We start from the raw sequence: 18,028 nt of genomic DNA on the forward strand, positions 1-18,028 counted from the left end.
TCACACTGTAGTATTTTAAGAATATTTTTATACTTTTGAGTAAACTTCCAAACATAAAAATGTCTATGATCCTACTGTTTAGATAAAATACATCCCTATTTTAGTATAAAGCACGATGAAAAGAACCTTATGTGTTCTTACCCTTGCAACCACTGAAATGTCATTTCACTGGGCTGAAAACTAGCCTTACAAAGGTCTTTAAAAATAAATAAAAAATAAATAAATAAAGGTTTGCTGAAGGGTAGAGACAAGCCAGAATGCTGTCTAGAATACTGTTTATTCTGAAACGTTATCAACACCACATTGAGAAACCTCAAACATGGAGAATGAATCTAAACATAACTAAACTTAATGAACCCTCACTCTTGTTATTTATTTTGATCTGTTTAATCCAATAAAACCCTCAGCTTTTATGTTTTCTCTGAAGATGCTGTAGATGTTTGTACTTGTACCAACTTTCCCCCAGTACACAGGACTGCTGTGGAGCTACACAGTCATCTTGGGTTTAAACCACAGCACGCTCTTAAGCTAAGCAGCATGTTGCAAACAGCAGGTTCAAATCATCACGCAATTAGTCAAGATTTTAGGGCTAATTTTATGTAACTGTGTAATTTTGGGCACCAAAGGCAGGGCTGGGTGGACAGCTGCTGAAGGCCAGAATTGATGTTCATACGTTCCCTACCTAACTCATGTCTTGTGGGGTGGGTACCTGGACTCTTATTTATGTGAATGCTTGGAAGTGCAGGTGCCTTTGCATCTTGCACCTGTGTCAGCCTGATCCTAGAGCAGGCACACGGCTGCCGTCGACCTTCCAGGCATTGCTGGAAGCTCGCAGTCAGTGCAGGATGGGGAACCCTCTTGATGCACATCTCCGGCAAATGCCTTTTTAAGCCAGATGGGAAGAGGCGGTAGATGGAAATGGGGTGTTTGCATTTATTTGTGATATAATGGCCTAGAGTGGCAAACGGGCTCTGAGCTCAAGTCCTGGATTGCTGCTGGATCTTACATAGGTGGCTGTTCAGTGTGAGGGGTTGTGTTAAAGGTAGGGAGTGGAACCCAGTGCAGGACTTCATCCACAGATACAGGCTTAAGAACTTGATCAGTTCTTAGGCAAAAATGATACAGAGAGAGACCAGTCTCTAGATCCCAGGTTGACAGGGATGCGTGCCTCTGGAGCTTGCACTCAGAGTGATGGCATTTCAGACAGTCTGGCTTCATTTAGCATTTTTTTCTTTGTGGGGCTATATTGATGTAGGAATTGGGATTAGGTTTCCTTTCTCTCTGTGTAGGTGTAGAGTGCTTCAGAATTTACTAGAGGTTAGGCATTCAGCACAGGACCCGTGGTCTTTATGGGACCCACTGAGCTCATTTCTCCTGTCAGTTCTGCATGCAAACATTTGCTTATTGGGCATAGCATATTGCCTGTTTTAAACATTTTCTTTAAATTTGAAGTTATATTTATTGTTAAAGTGTAAAACCCACTATTACTGGGGGCATCGAGTTATACAAAGCACTGTGTGTTTTTATAAAACACGGTCCGTCTCCCCCAAGCATTTCATTTATTTTGAGTAGAAACACGCGTTGGCCCTTGTGCTGCTTTTGATTTGTTCTCCCTAAAGGAGAGGAGACAGTTACCTAGTTAAACTCAGCAGGGCCTGAAGAACAGACTGCAAATTTAAAAGGGAAACCTGAGTACAAGCATTCATGATGAATCAGTCATGCACCAGCACTGGAGCTAACTGCTGTGAAAGCATTCCCTTTTTTATCAGAAAGCTACTCACAGTGGGAGACTTCACCCCTCTCCTTTGTGCCCCGCTGCTAGGTCACTGAGTCTCTCCCTGAGGCTACTGATAAGTGCATGCTGGCAGATGGATCCCTGAAAATCCATCCCGTCTGTGCTAACAACTCCCTTTTTTCCTGGGCCTCAACAGGTGCCACGTGCTGCATTCACTGCTTGTTCAGTACCCCTACACTCATTCACATTTAGGGCAGTCTTCCAGGGGGTTGGTGGCTGATGGTGCTTCTCTGTTTCAGTGTTTAGAAGCACTGAGGAGTGACTGTCTCTTTCAAACTGGCTTATGACTAGCATAAATGTATATTCTTCATACTAAAGGACTGCAAAGTACAGGAGAAATGCTTTCAGCATTTACATTTTCATTCAGTGCTATTTGTTAAGGTCATCCCATCAAAATCAGCGCGTTTCATCTTGCCACCTGTATCAAAGGACAGCCATTTATAAAGAAAGATATTTTTTTCATACAGCACCAAAGTTCAGCTTCACTGGGTTTAAGATCATAATAATCAGACTACTGTTAGGCTAAATATAATCCCTGGTGCCACTGTCATTAGAATGGCCCTAGCCTTTTCAAAATGTTGTGCAATATTTTGTGAGCAAGCCCACATATACCTAGCAATAGATTTGTCCCAAGTTCAACTGTCCATTGTGATAGGTAAGAAGGAATGACAGTCTCTGCAGTTCAGGGATGGCTGATGGTGTTCAGGAGGTTAATGAGATACAAATCCACTTGGACAGACCAGCCTGCTTTGTGCAGGTGCTCTTAGATTAGCAATAAGCTGGCACAACCCTCATCTGTTCTTCATCCCAAAATTGACACTGTTCTGCTGGGCAGTAGAGGAAACTTACTGAAGGCAGCATCTCTCTTTGGGGTTTCAAGGCATCTACCATCTTACCCCATAGTCTTTATAGCATTTATATACCCAACATAGCATTTCCAATGAGACCAATTAGATTGGTTTCATTATCTCCAAATGGGAAATCAAGGCAGGGTATCTTGACTAATCCAGGATCAAGTTGAAGACTGTGACTGAGCAGCAGACAGAACATAGGGCTTGGGAGCTACCTTGAAGATGGGTGAGTTTTAGTACCTCCTATCAAACAAGACTCCTGGTCTCAAAGATAGGATTTCCTAAGGAAAGCCTGCAGTAGTTTCCCATTATGCCCCACAGCAGACACCTGACCTACCCCGACAAATGGAAAAACCTGGATTAAACCCTGCCAGCCCCTGTCACGCTCAGCCTGGGCCCAGCTGAGGTGCAGCCCAGATGCATGGGGTGGGCACTTCCCATCCTGCTGCCACATCTGTGCTGTGGCCACCCTGGACCTGTCACCCCTTGCCTCAGGACAGGGGTCTGTAAGGGACCTTGGGGCATGATGCAGCCCTGACTGCGAGGATAGAAATCCAAGCAAAAAATACAAGGGAACTTTTTTAAAAATTGTGATCAGAGTGAGCTGAGTGGAGTTTCTACTTAGTGTTTTTATTAATGTAAGCATCGCCCTTGTTTATACAGAACTCTTCCTCTGTGTGGTCGCTCATTCCTTGTCCTGCCGCCAGCTGCACTTTCAAAGCAGAAGTCTGTGCTTCTCGCCTCCTGGGAGGGTAGCTAAGGATCTCCTCTCTCCTGTGCATGCAAAAGGCTATGCTGTCATGCAGAGGCAGAGCTGAGTTGCATGGGATTTTGTTTGTTTGTTTGTATGTTTCATACAATATTGGTTTGCAGCAGTATTTTATAAGGCCTTTCTGTTGCCCTTTTCAGCCAGTGGGTGCCCTAGGCCGCAGTACAAGCAATTCCTTTGCCACTCAAGTCTGGTGTTTCACTGACACTGCTGCATAGCTCCAAAAAAATCCTCCAAGAAATCAGCTGAACACCCACAGATCTGTGGCCTCATGATATCATGGCTTTTCCTCTCTCAGCCTACCTTTGCAATTGTTTCTTATAGCTAAACTTCAACACACACACTCACACACACACATATATATAAATTCAACTAGCAATCTGGCAACTACCCACTCAGCTATTTTAAGCTTCTGTAAGGATTCATTATTATTTTTAGTCATCCTAAGATTTGAGCCTGCAATCCTCCTTGCCTGTTACCTGCTGCTCCAGCCCCAGGGATGTAAGATGCTGAACATCCTTCCATCTTTATGAGTGAAATGAGCTTGATACGACCTGCCTGCACACCTGCATGACCTCAGTCACTCTAGGACAGGATTCATTGCATCCAAGGCAAGTGGGATGGGATGTACTCCACACAGTTCAGGGGGAACAGTGGAGGAACTGAGGCACAGGCAAGTGTCTTGCCCAGAATCACACAAAGAGACACCTACACAACTAGTTTCTTGGATCTCAAACAAATACTCTGAATAAGAGAGACCTTACAGAACTGGACTCATGGTCCTGTATTCCTTAGACTCAGTACGAGTACCAGAACAGCTCTGGGAGATGCTGCAGTTACTTGCAGGGGAAGGCATTTATAGAAGTGCTGCTTTTTCCAAAGGAGATAGGATCCAACAGCCTCTGTCTCTTCCATAGCATCCTGGGCCGTCGGTTTAGAGCTTACACCGCTGGCAGTTTTGTTTTCCTATGTGGCACAAGGGATACAAGTGAAACTCTTCCTCTTGGAAGCCTTTTGTAATTAATACATGCTTTGAAGAAGGGATCAGCATCCAGAAACAGACAAGTGTGAGATGAAACATGGCCATGCAACTAGACAGAGAGTAGCCACCTAGACCTGGGTGCCAAGTGAGTGGTTCAACACTGATACATCAGGCTCGCAGGGAAAGGGTTACTTCTCTCAGCATCACCTGCAGAAAGGGCCCCAGTCGTTCTGCTACTGGTATTTTGCTGTATTGAGTCAGGAAATCCTAGTGTGCTTTGCAGTTGCTTGTGCTACCAGTGCTCAAAAGAGCCACGGAAGAAATTGCCAACAGCTCTGTTGGCTTCCACAAAGAGCTCACCAGCAACACAAAGCTCTGCTGGTGAGATGTGCTGGGGGTGCTGTCATGAAACGGAAGGTAACAAATGTGCAAGCTGTGCATTGTCACAAAATATTGCAGGTTTTATTCTTGGAAACTCTGAACACATAAGGTGCTAAGGGCAGGAAGTGTGAAAATGACCACTGAGAGCACTCCGGATGGGTGGTTGATACCAACTACATGTTTCAGCATCTATTTCTTTCATAATTTTTGTGTTATCTGCATTGATGTGTTTTCATCTTTGGGGAAACAAATGTCATTTAACAGAAACAGAGGTACTGGTGAGTATCAAAGCACTGTGGATACCACTGGTGCATGCACATCTGTGTGCTCAGCAAATCGGACCAGAGAAAGGTGCTGTGCACTTGGCCACCACTGCTGTCCTGAACACTCTGTGGGATCTGTAGGCCTAGCAAGAGGGAAAGATAATGCTCATGGGGCCTCAATGTAAGGCTTCTCATTAATCCTGAGAGATTCCCCACTTCTGGTTGTCCTCTTTTGCACATCTGGTCTTGATTTTGTCGTAATTTCTACATATGTTTGGCTTTAAAATATCAGATAAAGTTCATCACAGTTCTTGGAGTCTCAGCACAGGACTAAGTTTTTGCAGTGTGGAAGGCTGCAAAAACTGTGCATTGCTTAGAAGTGGAACTGATCAGAACATTTCAGGGTGATTTTGTTGAAGCTTAGGCTGAAAGAAAAGATTTTTGCCTACTTCTGCTTATTAGATGTTTCTTTGTATGCCCCTCTCTCGATTTTGTCATTCTTACTTGGAGATTTTTATCTGAGATTTCAATCTTTTAGTCACTTCCTTATTGACTATGCTCTTGATCCAGGAGCCAAATCTCATATAGCATGTTACTGAAGATTAAAAATAGCTTATTTGGGCAGAAATTGGCTCCTGTGCCATGCGGCTCTACCCTGAGCACGCAGCTTGCAGGGGGGCAGTCCCATGGGCTGCCAGCATCCACTCTTGTCCTCACTTCAGCTCTGTCGGATGGAGCCTTTGGGTATCGTTCCCCAGGAAATTGGTCAGCAGCCTTCACCTCGCCAAAGTCCAGGACTGTAACACGGTCCTGAGAAAAGGTTCATCAAAAACTCACAAAGAGGCATCTTAAATGTAAAAAGGGTCATTTGTATGGTAATGCCTTCCAGCAAGGGAGAGGAGCATGGGGGAAGGTCAGCATTTCAGGTCGCTGATGAGGCTCACTTCTTTTTCTTCTTTTGTAATAACCACCAATATTGCTTCCATAATGAAACCAAGATGGATGCTCATGCCTTAATGATTTTAAGGGGAAAGCATCAAATGCTCTTGCCTGGGGTTGAGAAACACATCGCTTTGCTGTCAGTAATTAATTTTGTGTGCCAATTGTAAACATGTTTGCACTTTGTGACATTTCCTCAATGAAGAAAAAAGCATCTGCATGTCACCTCCTTTATGGCGTCCATGTGGTTCCAGTTACTCAATCTGTTTTGTCTTCTGGCTTCTGTGGAAGTTAGTAGGTGTCATGGTAAGGAAATCTTCTTGTATTTCCAGTCTAAAGGCAACTGGGCACCGTGTCCAAACTGAAATGCTCTCACAGGTCATTTTGGAGACAAGCCACTTCCCCAGCAGTGGGGGTTACTTTCTGCTCAGAGATCCCCTGCCCTTCCAGCAAACCCTGCCCATGTCCCTCCTGATGTGAACTCCTCCAGGGAGGTGGCTGCAGTTTGCCTTGTGCAAGATCTAGAGTCACAGCTAATGAGAACTAATGCCGACAGCTAGCAGGAAACTGTGTACATAGAGATTATGCTTTAATCTGCAGGTCTTTGTTTGTGATTTTGCAGAGGACCTACTTTTCTTTAAGCTTGGATAATGGGGTGTTTGATTTATTTATTTATTTATTTTTAATGGCTGGTTTTTTTTTTCAACAATAACTCCCTACTAAAAACTGAAAACTAAGCAACTGAACTTTATTTGCTACCACTGTCTGCTAGCAAATACTTGGGCCTCGTGTGTTGATCTGTTTGCTAAAGTGATCATTTTGGGGGAATTCTGTTCACTTCCAAGATTAACTTTCCTGTTCTAAAGGAGCCTGCTTTTCCCTGGGAGCAGGAGGTGTGACAACAAGGGTGCTTCTCAGAGTAAATATGACAGCTGAGATGTTTGACTTGACTTTCCCATTTAATTTTTCATTCCTGCTTGAACAGACTTTAAAAGGACGGGGTTTATATCAACTACTCACAGCCACAGAGTTACATGTCTGGAAGTGCAACGCAAGCTGATGGGCTGGGTTGGAAGAGCTGCTGCTGCCTCTGAGTTCCCTGCTGGCTTACGGGGAAAAGGGAAGAGATTGATAGCCATGCCTCAAGTGGCTAGCATTACTTCACCTGTTTTCATCAAACTGTCTTATTATGCTATGCTTTTTATTTTGTATGCCATCCTTAAATCAAGATGCCAAACAATTGCTGTGCTGCATAGATTTCAGATATCTTGCTGATGTGCTAACAAAGTTCATAGTAAGTCATCTTTCCTTCAAAGATAGACCTTGGCACCCTCCTTCTTCCTAATCCTTGAGTTGTTTCACCAGTTTTGGGGGGAGTATCTCAGGAATATCCCACCAGTCTGTGCAGCTTAGGCTGGAGGGGCAATTATAATGATGAAATCCAGAGGGTGAGGAGAAATCTTTTGGTGTAATTTGAAATACATGCTTGCTCCCCAGCAGAAACACTCCAACACAGCCTGCTTGGGAAAAAGGAAAGGGATGAGCCAAAGCAGATCTGCACTGGATAAAAACCATTGCTCTGCATCTCGTGGAGAATGGGAAGGGGACTGTGTGAGATGAAGGATGTTGTTTGCCAGCATCTTCTCTTGTGTCTCAGAAGCACAAAGTCAGCCATTTGGTTTGTGCTGCATACAGCTGTTTGTGTTGGGTTAGCAAGGAGATCATGCTGTTCTCTGCTCCTTCCAAGGATTTTTCTGATTTGCAGTTCTCTTGCAATGAAATAGCTAGAGAAAAGATAGAGGGTGTTCTTCAAAAATTGATCTATTGAGTCAGAATTATTACTTTTAAGAAAAAAAAAAAAAAAAAAAGAGGTCAAAACACCTCCACTCCTTCAGTTTCCCCAAAGAACAGTCTTTGATGGGCCATTTAACAAAATAATCCTCTATTGACTAAAACACCACCTGGCTTGAGGCAGTCACTGTCTGCTCCAGAATAGCAAATGTTGAAGCATGGATATCCTGCTTATACAACATCCTGTGCCTGGCTGCACTACTCTGGCCAGCAGGTAAAACAGGTTTGAATGTTCACTCTTGCAATAGGAGGACCTAAAATGGTGTATGGAATGGGGAAATGCTAGCAGACGACAATCAGTTCTCACTACTTGCTCCTAAACACTTAGAAGTTTTGCTGGACTGAGTTAAAAAGAAACCTTGCAGAAACATTATGGGAGGTAAAAACCAGGCCCAATGCCATTTAACTAATTCTCCCAGTAAGACAGTGTGTTACAGTCCTCTCTATTCCTTGGGTTATACCCAAAGAATTTGCGTATTGAGAACGAGGTATTAAGGTTGAAATGGAAGTCTCTTCATGTTGGTATGCTGTGTGCAAGAGAGTTTACTTTGGTGCAGCCGTGTTGAGTTAAACCAGGAGCTAAAGCACATAGAGATACTGGGAACGTGATGTGTATGCATCAAAAGTCTGATGGTTACAAATTAATGAAAACACATTGAGTCTGTTCTAGAATGACTATGATTAGAAGCACAGTGCTGTTAACCTGCAGTAAATTCATGTTTGAGAAGTGGGGATGTCTTCCTGGCTGATTACATGACCCTCTGAAGTCTGATAATTGCTGGTTTCTTCTACCACCTCTGGTTGCCTTGGCTCTGGGGGATACTTTGAAACTGTGAACAGGGAAAGGTCCCTATCTTCCTTTGGGGAGCAGCATCTTTCCTGCCTGAGAGGGTGGCGTGCACAAGGGACTTGGCTTTCAGTAAAATGTTGTGAAAGCTTTGACAGTTTATTTGTGTCACATTTAGTTGATATAATTGGGATTTGTCTTCTGGGAAATGCACCTCTTGGTATATCTAGAAACAGCAGTGCTTGGTCCTGGGATATTCCTACCTGGATTAGAAAAATTTGTCATATATTATACTTGACTGAGTTGAGTTTGGTTCCTGTATTGTAACTGGATATTATTCATATGTCTGATCTGACTTTCTGCTGGCTTTCTGCTACCTCATAGGAAGAAGTAAAAAAAGTTTTTGTCTTTTTATAAAGATGTGTAAATGAATATTATTCTAGAGTTATTTGAATGTGTGCAATTGATATAACTTTACTTGCATCTATACACAGAGGCCTCCAGAGGGGGCTGGACAAGGTGCAGTAAACACTTGTACTGAGTAGTAATCTTCTGTGTTTTATGCTTTGAATAGAAAGATAGACTAGATCTCATCTAACTCTTTCAAGTCTGTGATACGGGCGGTGATGTCTGCTTCTGTATATCTCTGACACCTCCCCAATTTCACTGCTGCATAATACTGCATTGCAGAAAAGCAGTAATGGTATGGCAAAACCGAGAGATGATTGCAAATGACAATAACCACATTTCCATTGATTGATGAAAGAAAAAAAAATAAAACAACAAACATTGCTGTTGTTTTCAGAGTAGGTTGAAGCTTACTCATAAGAGAAGTAATAAGAAAGTTCTTTCATTAAGATGGTGATGCTGCAATTGTGAATTCTAGTTTATGGATCCCAGTTTACAGCTGCATTAATCATTCAGAAGCGATCTCTATCTTGTTCCAAATGTGCATCTGGCTTCAAAATAAAGGTGGGTGCAGATCTGCAGTGCAATATTCATAGATGCAGATTTATATGACAAATGACTGGCCCTGCCAAGATAATGGGGAATATCACCTTTTGTTACTATGCTACATCAAAACCCTTAGATGAAATATCTCCCTTTATATACATTTCTTGATAAAGATTATTTTTCATTTTTCAGATCCTGACTAATAATGGCAATGAATGGTGATATAATACCAAAAAAAGAGCAGTATTTGACATGATTGAGGTGGATGTATGACTAAGCATTTTATGTGCCAGAATTTTCACTCAGGTTTGTGGAGGAAACCCATGTAGAGGATTGCCTTCTAGAAGATTTAGCATGTCTTTTATATTCAGGGAGTCTTCCAGAGGAAAGGTTGTTAAGGAATAATTAGATGGAAGTCACGCACTTGATTCAGACATGTTGCTCTGTTGGACTGCTATGGGCTGGAATCTCTGCCCCATTTGTTCCCTACTTACTGTGGGTGCTGCAGTGCAGCACGGGGCTTTCATGGTGCCATATATCATAAAATCCCCAATCAGGAACTCTGAATGCAGCATGACAAGGACCTGAAGAGCTTGTAGAGGACATGTAGTGTCCTTTTCAGGTGTTTCACTCTTTGAAGGCAGGAAAATTCTCCCTTGTGTGAGAGAGATGTGCTGGTTGGGAAGCCATCTTATTTAAACTATGTTTTTTGTCAAAAAAAAAAATCTTTTCCACTGAAAACTTTAGGCAGCCATGTCCGTGCTTTAGGGTGCTTTGATCCAACACATGCTGCCAAGATGTACTCATTCCCACAGAAGACTCTGCTCTCCTTCCTGCAGCTCCTGATCTGCCTGGCTCAAACCTAGTTTGGATATTGCTATAGTCATTGCGAGCTCCTGGAGTAAATGTGGCCAAAAGCACACAATACAGGCAGAATGTGAATTCCAGCTTTTAATTTCCTTTCTATTTCCTGAATTCCCATCATTTCATATCAGTGTTTCAGCTCTTTTTATTAGAGTTTGACAGAAAAAGTCAATAGGATCCTGCAGCATATTTGATTCTTATTTTCCTTATCCCCAGATGCCAGATGCAAACCAACAAGGGGAAATAAAAGCAATAGAGTGGGTCACTAAACTGGATGAATTTAAACCTTCATGAAGTCAACTCCTCCAGATGATATTCTTTGGAGGGCTTTTCTATTATTATTTGTTTAAAAAATGACACAGTGAGTTCAGTCTAGAAAGTTGTATTGTAATGTTGATACTGCTCCTTGACATACTCAGAGTTCAGGTTGAACTTGTTATTCAGGGTGTCATTAAATATATTTGCTACAGGACCCTGACACACATTCTGCACCTGTATTCCCTTAAGTTTAAAGGAATAGCTTGTTCCTAAAAAAAAATAAAATATGTAAAACGACTGTAATGTCTGCATGAGGAAGGCAGCCAACTTTTAGTAGGAAATGTGAATGGACTTTTTTAAAAATGTGTGGCTTCCAATGAAACTGGAAATTTGGTTCAGCATTTGTGCTCTCCACATGCTGCACTTGGCAGCACCATTAAAACCCCAGACGTACAGAACATGCATTTCTTTACTGCTCCGCACACACTGATATATAATTCTTTATGTTGTTTGCGGAGCAGAGAAGGCAGAAAAAAAAATCAATAAAATGTTTTATAAAGTGTGTAACATTTTCTATAAAATGAGTATGCTGAATCAACTGTTATTCCATCCTTTATGCTACTGGGTAACTCTGTTGGGAATTAAAAACCAGAAGCAAGTCTTGAATGTTTGTGATTTCCTTGCAGGCCTTAGCACTGCTAGGAATTAGTGTGACAACCAACAGGGTAAATGTATGTGTATGCGTTGTGGGCTTTTTCCTAATTACTATTTAATTAATGCAACAAACACCTAGCCTTTGGAGCTAGTGCCAAAACTCCTTTGCATTTCTCACTATAATTAAATACTACAGCTGAAAATTACCCAATATCTATTACAGCCACTGCCTACCAAGGCTGCCTCCTTCACCTGCTCTCCCTGGTTCCTTTCTTCTCACACCTAATTTCTGTGAACAACCTGGAAATACAAGATTTTTTTTTAATTAAGAGAGTAGCTGCTAACATTATATCCCCTCAGCTGTGAGAAACATGAAAGCATGCAGCTGTGATCGTCAGTGCCCACACCAGAGGTAGAGAAGCAAGACACAAGGAGAAGTCTGTGCTGCTCAGCATGGAGCAAAGTGCTGCCACATCCATGACTAGAGGCTCCCAGGAGCATCCCTGCAGAACTACATGGCCTGGACAACGTGGTCTGGACAGAGCTGCAGGGCTGCTGATATCCCCCAGTAACCCAAGGGTTACTAGCAGATCTGATTTTTCCTCTGTGGCTGTGGTGCTCAGGTTGTGCTCAGCACAGCACTCCTTCCTGTGGCTGTATGAGCAAGCGGTTGTAGGAATTACAAGGTTCCTGGCTCCTGTTGTTGTGTCTAATCTATTTGTGCTGCATTAGCTCAACTGCAGAGACCAAACCCACAGAAGGTTATTCTGTTACCAAGTAGTACTTCATCCTCTTAAGCCTGTCAGGGTGCCTGTACACCATTTGCTTGAGAATCAGGTCTCTTGAAGACCCCACAGAAATGTAACCTGGCCAGCATTATGCTCATCCCATGCTTACTGCTCACAGCAGATGCAGCAATGAGATTTCATAGTCTGATCTCCACATCGCCCCAGGGGAAATTTGGCTTCTCCACTAGGCTTTGCTAAGGTGAGGCTGGCACATAGGCAGTGCCGTGCTTGGACAGACACACTTGGCTGTGCCTGTGCCTTCGCCATGGTGCTGTGCATCTTGGTGGGATGGAGTGGTGGAGAAGAAACACATTTCCCCTGAGGCCAGCTCTGCTGTGCAGGCAGTAACCTCTGGAGAAGAGGAGCCAGAAGGAAGATGCCATGCTGTGCCCCTGTCAGGGTGCAGTGAGGGCTGGCTGCTCCCTGCAGTGCTCCTGGATGTTATATATGCAGCTGTGTTATAAGGCTGCACGTAACCTTTCCTTTCCCCCAAGGAAACTCCTTGTCAGCATCAGTATTAAGTCATCGCCATCGGTTACACCTAAACACTTTTCACATTAAATATTTTAATGAGTCCAAAGACCAGAACTAATTTATATCATAACCGTATCAAAATATACCATAAGCAGCCAGGTGCCAACAGACCAACCTTTCAGAATAGCAGTCTCCAGCCTGAAGTAAATGTTTTCTTACTGCATCCATCTTCTTGCCAGCTCTTGACACTAAATCGACAGAGCCAAGCAACGCGAATTAACAAATTCTCGTTCATCTGCAGCAACTGGAAACAACATGATTGCATTAGCATAGTTCCTCTGCTGCCAGTTTCTCATGCCAAGCCCTGCTATCAACACATTTCATTGTACTTCTTGCTGTCAGCTGTTCTCTATCAGTAGATAAGGCACTTAATTTGCAGAAGGGGGTGAACATCTATTAGGAAGTGTTTGTATCACCCATCAGTATAGCTCTGCTTTACAAAGTAAAGGCAAGTCCTGAATATTGGCTTCACTTGTTAGTTTGTGTAATCTTTTTCTTCTTTTCACCATAACATCTGAGAACCACATTAAGTGTTTAATGTATTTATCCACACAATTCTCCTGCGAATAGAGGGAATACCATTATCCATACTACAGACCCGTTAAATTAATGTGAGGCCTGAACTGACTGAACAACTTAGCCAAGCTCCGGGCAGGAAATTTGTAACACAGCTAGAAATTGAACCCTGACTCTTATCCAAGTGCATCTTTTCTATCAGGCCATCTCTCATCTGAACAGGTCTCTGGGAGAAAGAACGATTTCCTGTAGCAAAATCGCTGTTGTATTCATTTATGCTGTCTCAAAATGGGAATAGCTGCTTGTTCACAAAGGCTAGCAGATCCCAAAGCTGCTCAGTACTGAGTGTGCTGAAGTATGGCTAAGACAGTCCAGCCCCCAGGGCATCTGCAGTCCCTGCTTGTGGACACGGAGGTTAGGCGACCAGAGGAGGTTGAGTGGGCTCCCAAAGGAGCCTAAATCCTGAAATGATCTTGAGGCAGTCAGGGAGGCAATTATCTGGCAGAGCTGCCAGATCAGTCTGTGTGAGCATTACCTAAAGGCTTCACTACAAAGACAGCCTTATTTGCTTAGGTGAAAGCCGCTGTCCTTGTCCTGCAATGGAAGAGCCATTTTCACTTTGCCTTTCCCTTGTGTGGTTCAACATCCAGGTAAGGGACAGGAATTTCTAAATACACTCCAATGAGGCCTTGCCCTCAAACACACTGACTTTTTTTTTCTTCTGTGTAACTGAGTTCATCCAGACCTGGGTCAGGTATAGCCCTTACAGTAACTCACTAGTGTAATCCGATTCTTTTAATATTGGTAACATCCTTGAACATTGTTTCATCCAAATACTCATGCGACCTTTCATTTAAATGGAGTAATGAAAATAATTTGCATTTATTGAACCACACAGAAGGGACACTGTACAAATGTTTTGATATCAGTTGCCAGCAGCTCTTGTAGCAGCTCTTGTAATATGTTAATTTGGGAGACTTCAGGTCCTGTTATTTTTCCCTTGCAGTGCCACAACAAAGTGATATTTAAACAGCTCCTACAAAGCTAGTGCCTTGAGTTATTGCCAAAGTGACAGCTGCAGGCAGGGAAGGGTGAATGAAACCTTGTCTGTCACTGATGGACAAAGAGCTCCAGAATAAGGCTCTGCAAAATGCATCAAGAATGAGAAAATCTTTTTCTCACTCCCCTCCAAACTAGTCTGATTGGTTTCTTCAGCTGTCATGTCCATGATTTCTAAGCATAAGCTTGTATGCAGTTCTGTAATTTTCTTTGTTTCATGTTGTGCTATAGGGCTGCCCCGAGACCTTTGATCCCTTTTGATCCCCAGTATTGGTCACTGTGGGTAATGTGGGGCAGAAATTGCTAGGACAGTTTGTCAGAAGTCGTTTTAAAAAATCATGAAGGAGTAGAAACACTGTTGATCTTTATCGTTTAGTCTTCTATCATTTACTCTATTATTTAGAACATTCCTCTCATGTGCTTAATTAAACACAGGCATTGCTGTTTTGTTTTCAGTGCCTGTTTGCTCTCATGCTGAGAGTGTTGGCCTCTGTGAATTGGTCCAGCACTTGATAATATTTGATGATATTTCAGCATCAGGAAGTGTTGAAAGCATGTTAGTTATACAAAACACTCCTGTAACAATTTACCATGGGGTTCCTTTTTTTTTTTTTCTTCTTAAAAAGATGTTCCTACTTGGTGCTCCCAACTTGCATTAGCCTTGTAACCCTTGTGGGCTACAAAGAGAAGTTAGAAGTGTGATTAAATTTCAAGCAGATGAAAGTGAAAAGTTTATTTTTAATAAAAGGTACTCAAGACCTGGGCCATATTCAATCTTCAAGACACTTCACGGATCCCAGACAATAAGGTAGCAAACTCACCAAGGCAGACAAATGAATAGACTATGGATTTTGATGATTGATGAGGTGTAAGTCTCAAAATTCAGAGACAATTCCTTCTTTTATGACCCCTTATCTCCCATAACCAGGTAACTAATACTCTTACAGGTACTGCTGCAAGACCAATTTTGTAACATATAAGACAAAAGGAATAACGTGGGTTACAGAAGCTCAGCTAACATAGAAGGAGTTAGTGTGCCTGACAAACGTGCTGGCCTTCTACGGTGGGGATACAGCAATGGTGGATAGGGGAAGAGCAGCTGACATCACCTACCTGGACTTGTGCAAAGCATTTGACACTGTCCCCAGTGATATCCTTGTCTCCAAATTGGAGCAACATGCATTTGATGGATGGATGACTCAGTGGGTCATGAATTGGCTAGATGGTCGCAATCAGAGAGTTGTGGTCAATGGTTCAATGTCCAGGTGGAGATCAGTAACGAGTGGTGCTCCTCAGGGGGCAGTGTTGGGACCGGTGCTGTTTAACATCTTTGTTGGTTACATGGACAGTGAAAATTGAGGGCACCTTCAGCAAGTTTGCCAGTTACACCAAGCTGTGTGTGCAGTTAGCAGGCTGGAGGGCAGGGATGCCATACAGAGGGAGCTGGGCAGGCTGGAGAGGTGGGCTTGTGTGAACCCCGTGAGGTTCAACAAGGCCAAGTGCAAGGTCCTGCACCTGGGCTGGGGCAAACCCAAGCACAAATACAGGCAGGGTGGAGAAGGGACTGAGAGCGGCCTTGATGAATATTAATTACATTATATTATATCATATCATATTTTATTATATAATTGTACTATATCTGTGTATGTATGTATAATTATTATTAATAATTATAATTTCAGCCTAGAAAGCCGACCATATCCCAGGCTCCATCAAAAGTGTGGCCGGCAGGTCAAGGGAGGTGATTCTTCCCTTCTGCTCTGTTCTCATGAGACCCCACCTGGAGCACTGTGCTCAGCTCTGGGACCCCCAACATAAGGGCATGGGCCTGTTGGAGTGAGCCAAGAGGACCACAAGGATGATCAGAGGGTTGGAGCACCTCTCCTGTGAAGACAGGCTGAGGGGGTCGGAGTTGATCAGCTCAGAGAAGAGAAGGCTTCAGGGAGACCCTACAGCAACTTTCCAGTACCTAAAGAGGGCCTAGAGGAGAGCTGGAGAGAGCCTCTGTCAGGGAGTGTAGTGATAAGACAAGGAGGAATGGCTTTAAACTAGAAGAGCGGAGGCTCAGGTTAGACATTAGGAAGTTCTTTACTCAGAGGTTGGTGAGGCACTGGCACAGGCTGCCCAGAGAAGCTGTGGCTGCCCCACCCCTGGAGGTGCTCAAGGCCAGGCTGGATGGGGCTTTGGGCAGCCTGGTCTGGTGGGAGGTGTCCCTGCCCATGGCAGGGGGCTGGAACTGGGGGATCTTTGAGGTCCCTTCCAACCCAAACCATCCTGTGATTCTACTATCTGAGCAAAGCAGTACAAAATTTCTTTGCTGTCTCCAAGTTGATTGTATTACCCTTGGAAAGTGGGGAAAGAAATGATGAAAGGATGCATTTAGAGAAGGAACGATGAAAGACTGGACAAGGAAACTTCAAGACCAAACTGGGAGGCAGAATGAGTGTAGCATTCAGCAGGGCAAATGGCAAGGACTCAGAAATGCTACAGCTATGCAGAGCTAGTAATGAGCTGACATCTAATGCCACCTGTAGGGCTCTTTAAGTCATCAGTTGGAAAGTGTGAAGGATAGGAAACTGCTGGGGACAGCTTATTCATCAGAAAGTCCAGGAACACCCCCTTCTCTCAAAAGGCCTATGGGTTCCTTTCTATGAAAGGTCTTCCCAAAAGGTCTTCCCAAAAGGTCTAGCAATGTCCTGTTTTGTCTAACATACTGCTCTGAATATAGTCTTCAGTCATACCAGCCCTCTTTGCCAGTGGTGAACAGTCTTCACATTCTCTAAATTCTTTGAGTACCTCGTGTTTAAGTCTACATATTCATATTTTTTGAATATTAATTTCCTTTGCCTGAAAATATGCTAGTCTCATGCTTATTAATTTAAATCACATTAAAGCCTGCTGTATAATAAACCACTTCTACTTTTTTGTATCTTTCTGATCTCTTGAGCAGTGTAAACTAGCTTGGATTTTAAGGCCTGTGCTTCAGCTCAACAACTGCTATAAGTACTAAATCATGCTAATAAAGGAGAACAGTGATATTTTGGTTAATTCCTAGTGAAAAGAAGTGGCTCTTCCAGAGCTATGTACTGGTCTGTTACCACGTTTAAGCATTCTGTATAAGTCTTCATACCCATGGGAAGATAGACCATTTGTCGTGCTTCATACTTAAGAAGATTTTTTATTTTTATTTTTTTATGGTTTGAATAACTCGTCTTCAGTTTATGAAAGGCAGGCAGTGATTCCCATTCTACATTCTTTCTTTTCATGTCTGGGTGTGTCTGTACTGGTCAACTTCACCGTGTGCTAATTCCCTCTACTCAAGCCTTGAGGCCAACATTTTGCTTCACATTCTCTCTAGCTACACTTGCTAAAACACCCTGCACATTCCACCTTCACTGAGGTGTTACATAAAGTGGCTTCCAGCAAAAGGAACTTAACTTGCTAAGTGTAGGCAGAACTCTTAAGTGAATGCACAACCTAAACTTTTTTCTTGTACTTTAGAGAACTGTAAATACACTCAAGAATCGTTAACTTACGAAAGTATGGTCATTGTAAGAAGCTGCTGACGACCTAAAGCTGCAAGGTATGATTAATATAGATGGCACCAAAGAGCCAAACTTTAAAACTGCTAGAGCTGGGATGAAATTTACAGGAAAGAGCATGTGACATGGCTTTCAGGACTAGTAACAAGAATACTGCTACCGTCTGTGAGTTCAGAAATTTGAAAGACAGTTAAGCCCCCAAGTGTGTTTAACTACAGGCTAGCTACTGAGCATCCATTTA

At 43.0% G+C, this 18,028-nt stretch overlaps 1 protein-coding gene across 1 annotated transcript; it reads left to right on the plus strand.

The window, feature by feature from the left end:
• Positions 1 to 7,979: 7,979 nt before the first annotated feature.
• On the plus strand, positions 7,980 to 15,268 carry ENOSF1 (enolase superfamily member 1; the record flags this gene model as incomplete). The annotated part of the gene is given in 5 exon segments (XM_084281660.1): positions 7,980 to 8,045; positions 14,193 to 14,228; positions 14,230 to 14,302; positions 14,681 to 14,801; positions 15,193 to 15,268. Coding segments are annotated over 5 exon segments (372 nt in total).
• Positions 15,269 to 18,028: the final 2,760 nt, after the last annotated feature.

Source organism: Netta rufina, assembly GCF_964035555.1.
Source record: "Netta rufina genome assembly, chromosome: 2".
Lineage (NCBI taxonomy): Eukaryota > Metazoa > Chordata > Aves > Anseriformes > Anatidae > Netta > Netta rufina.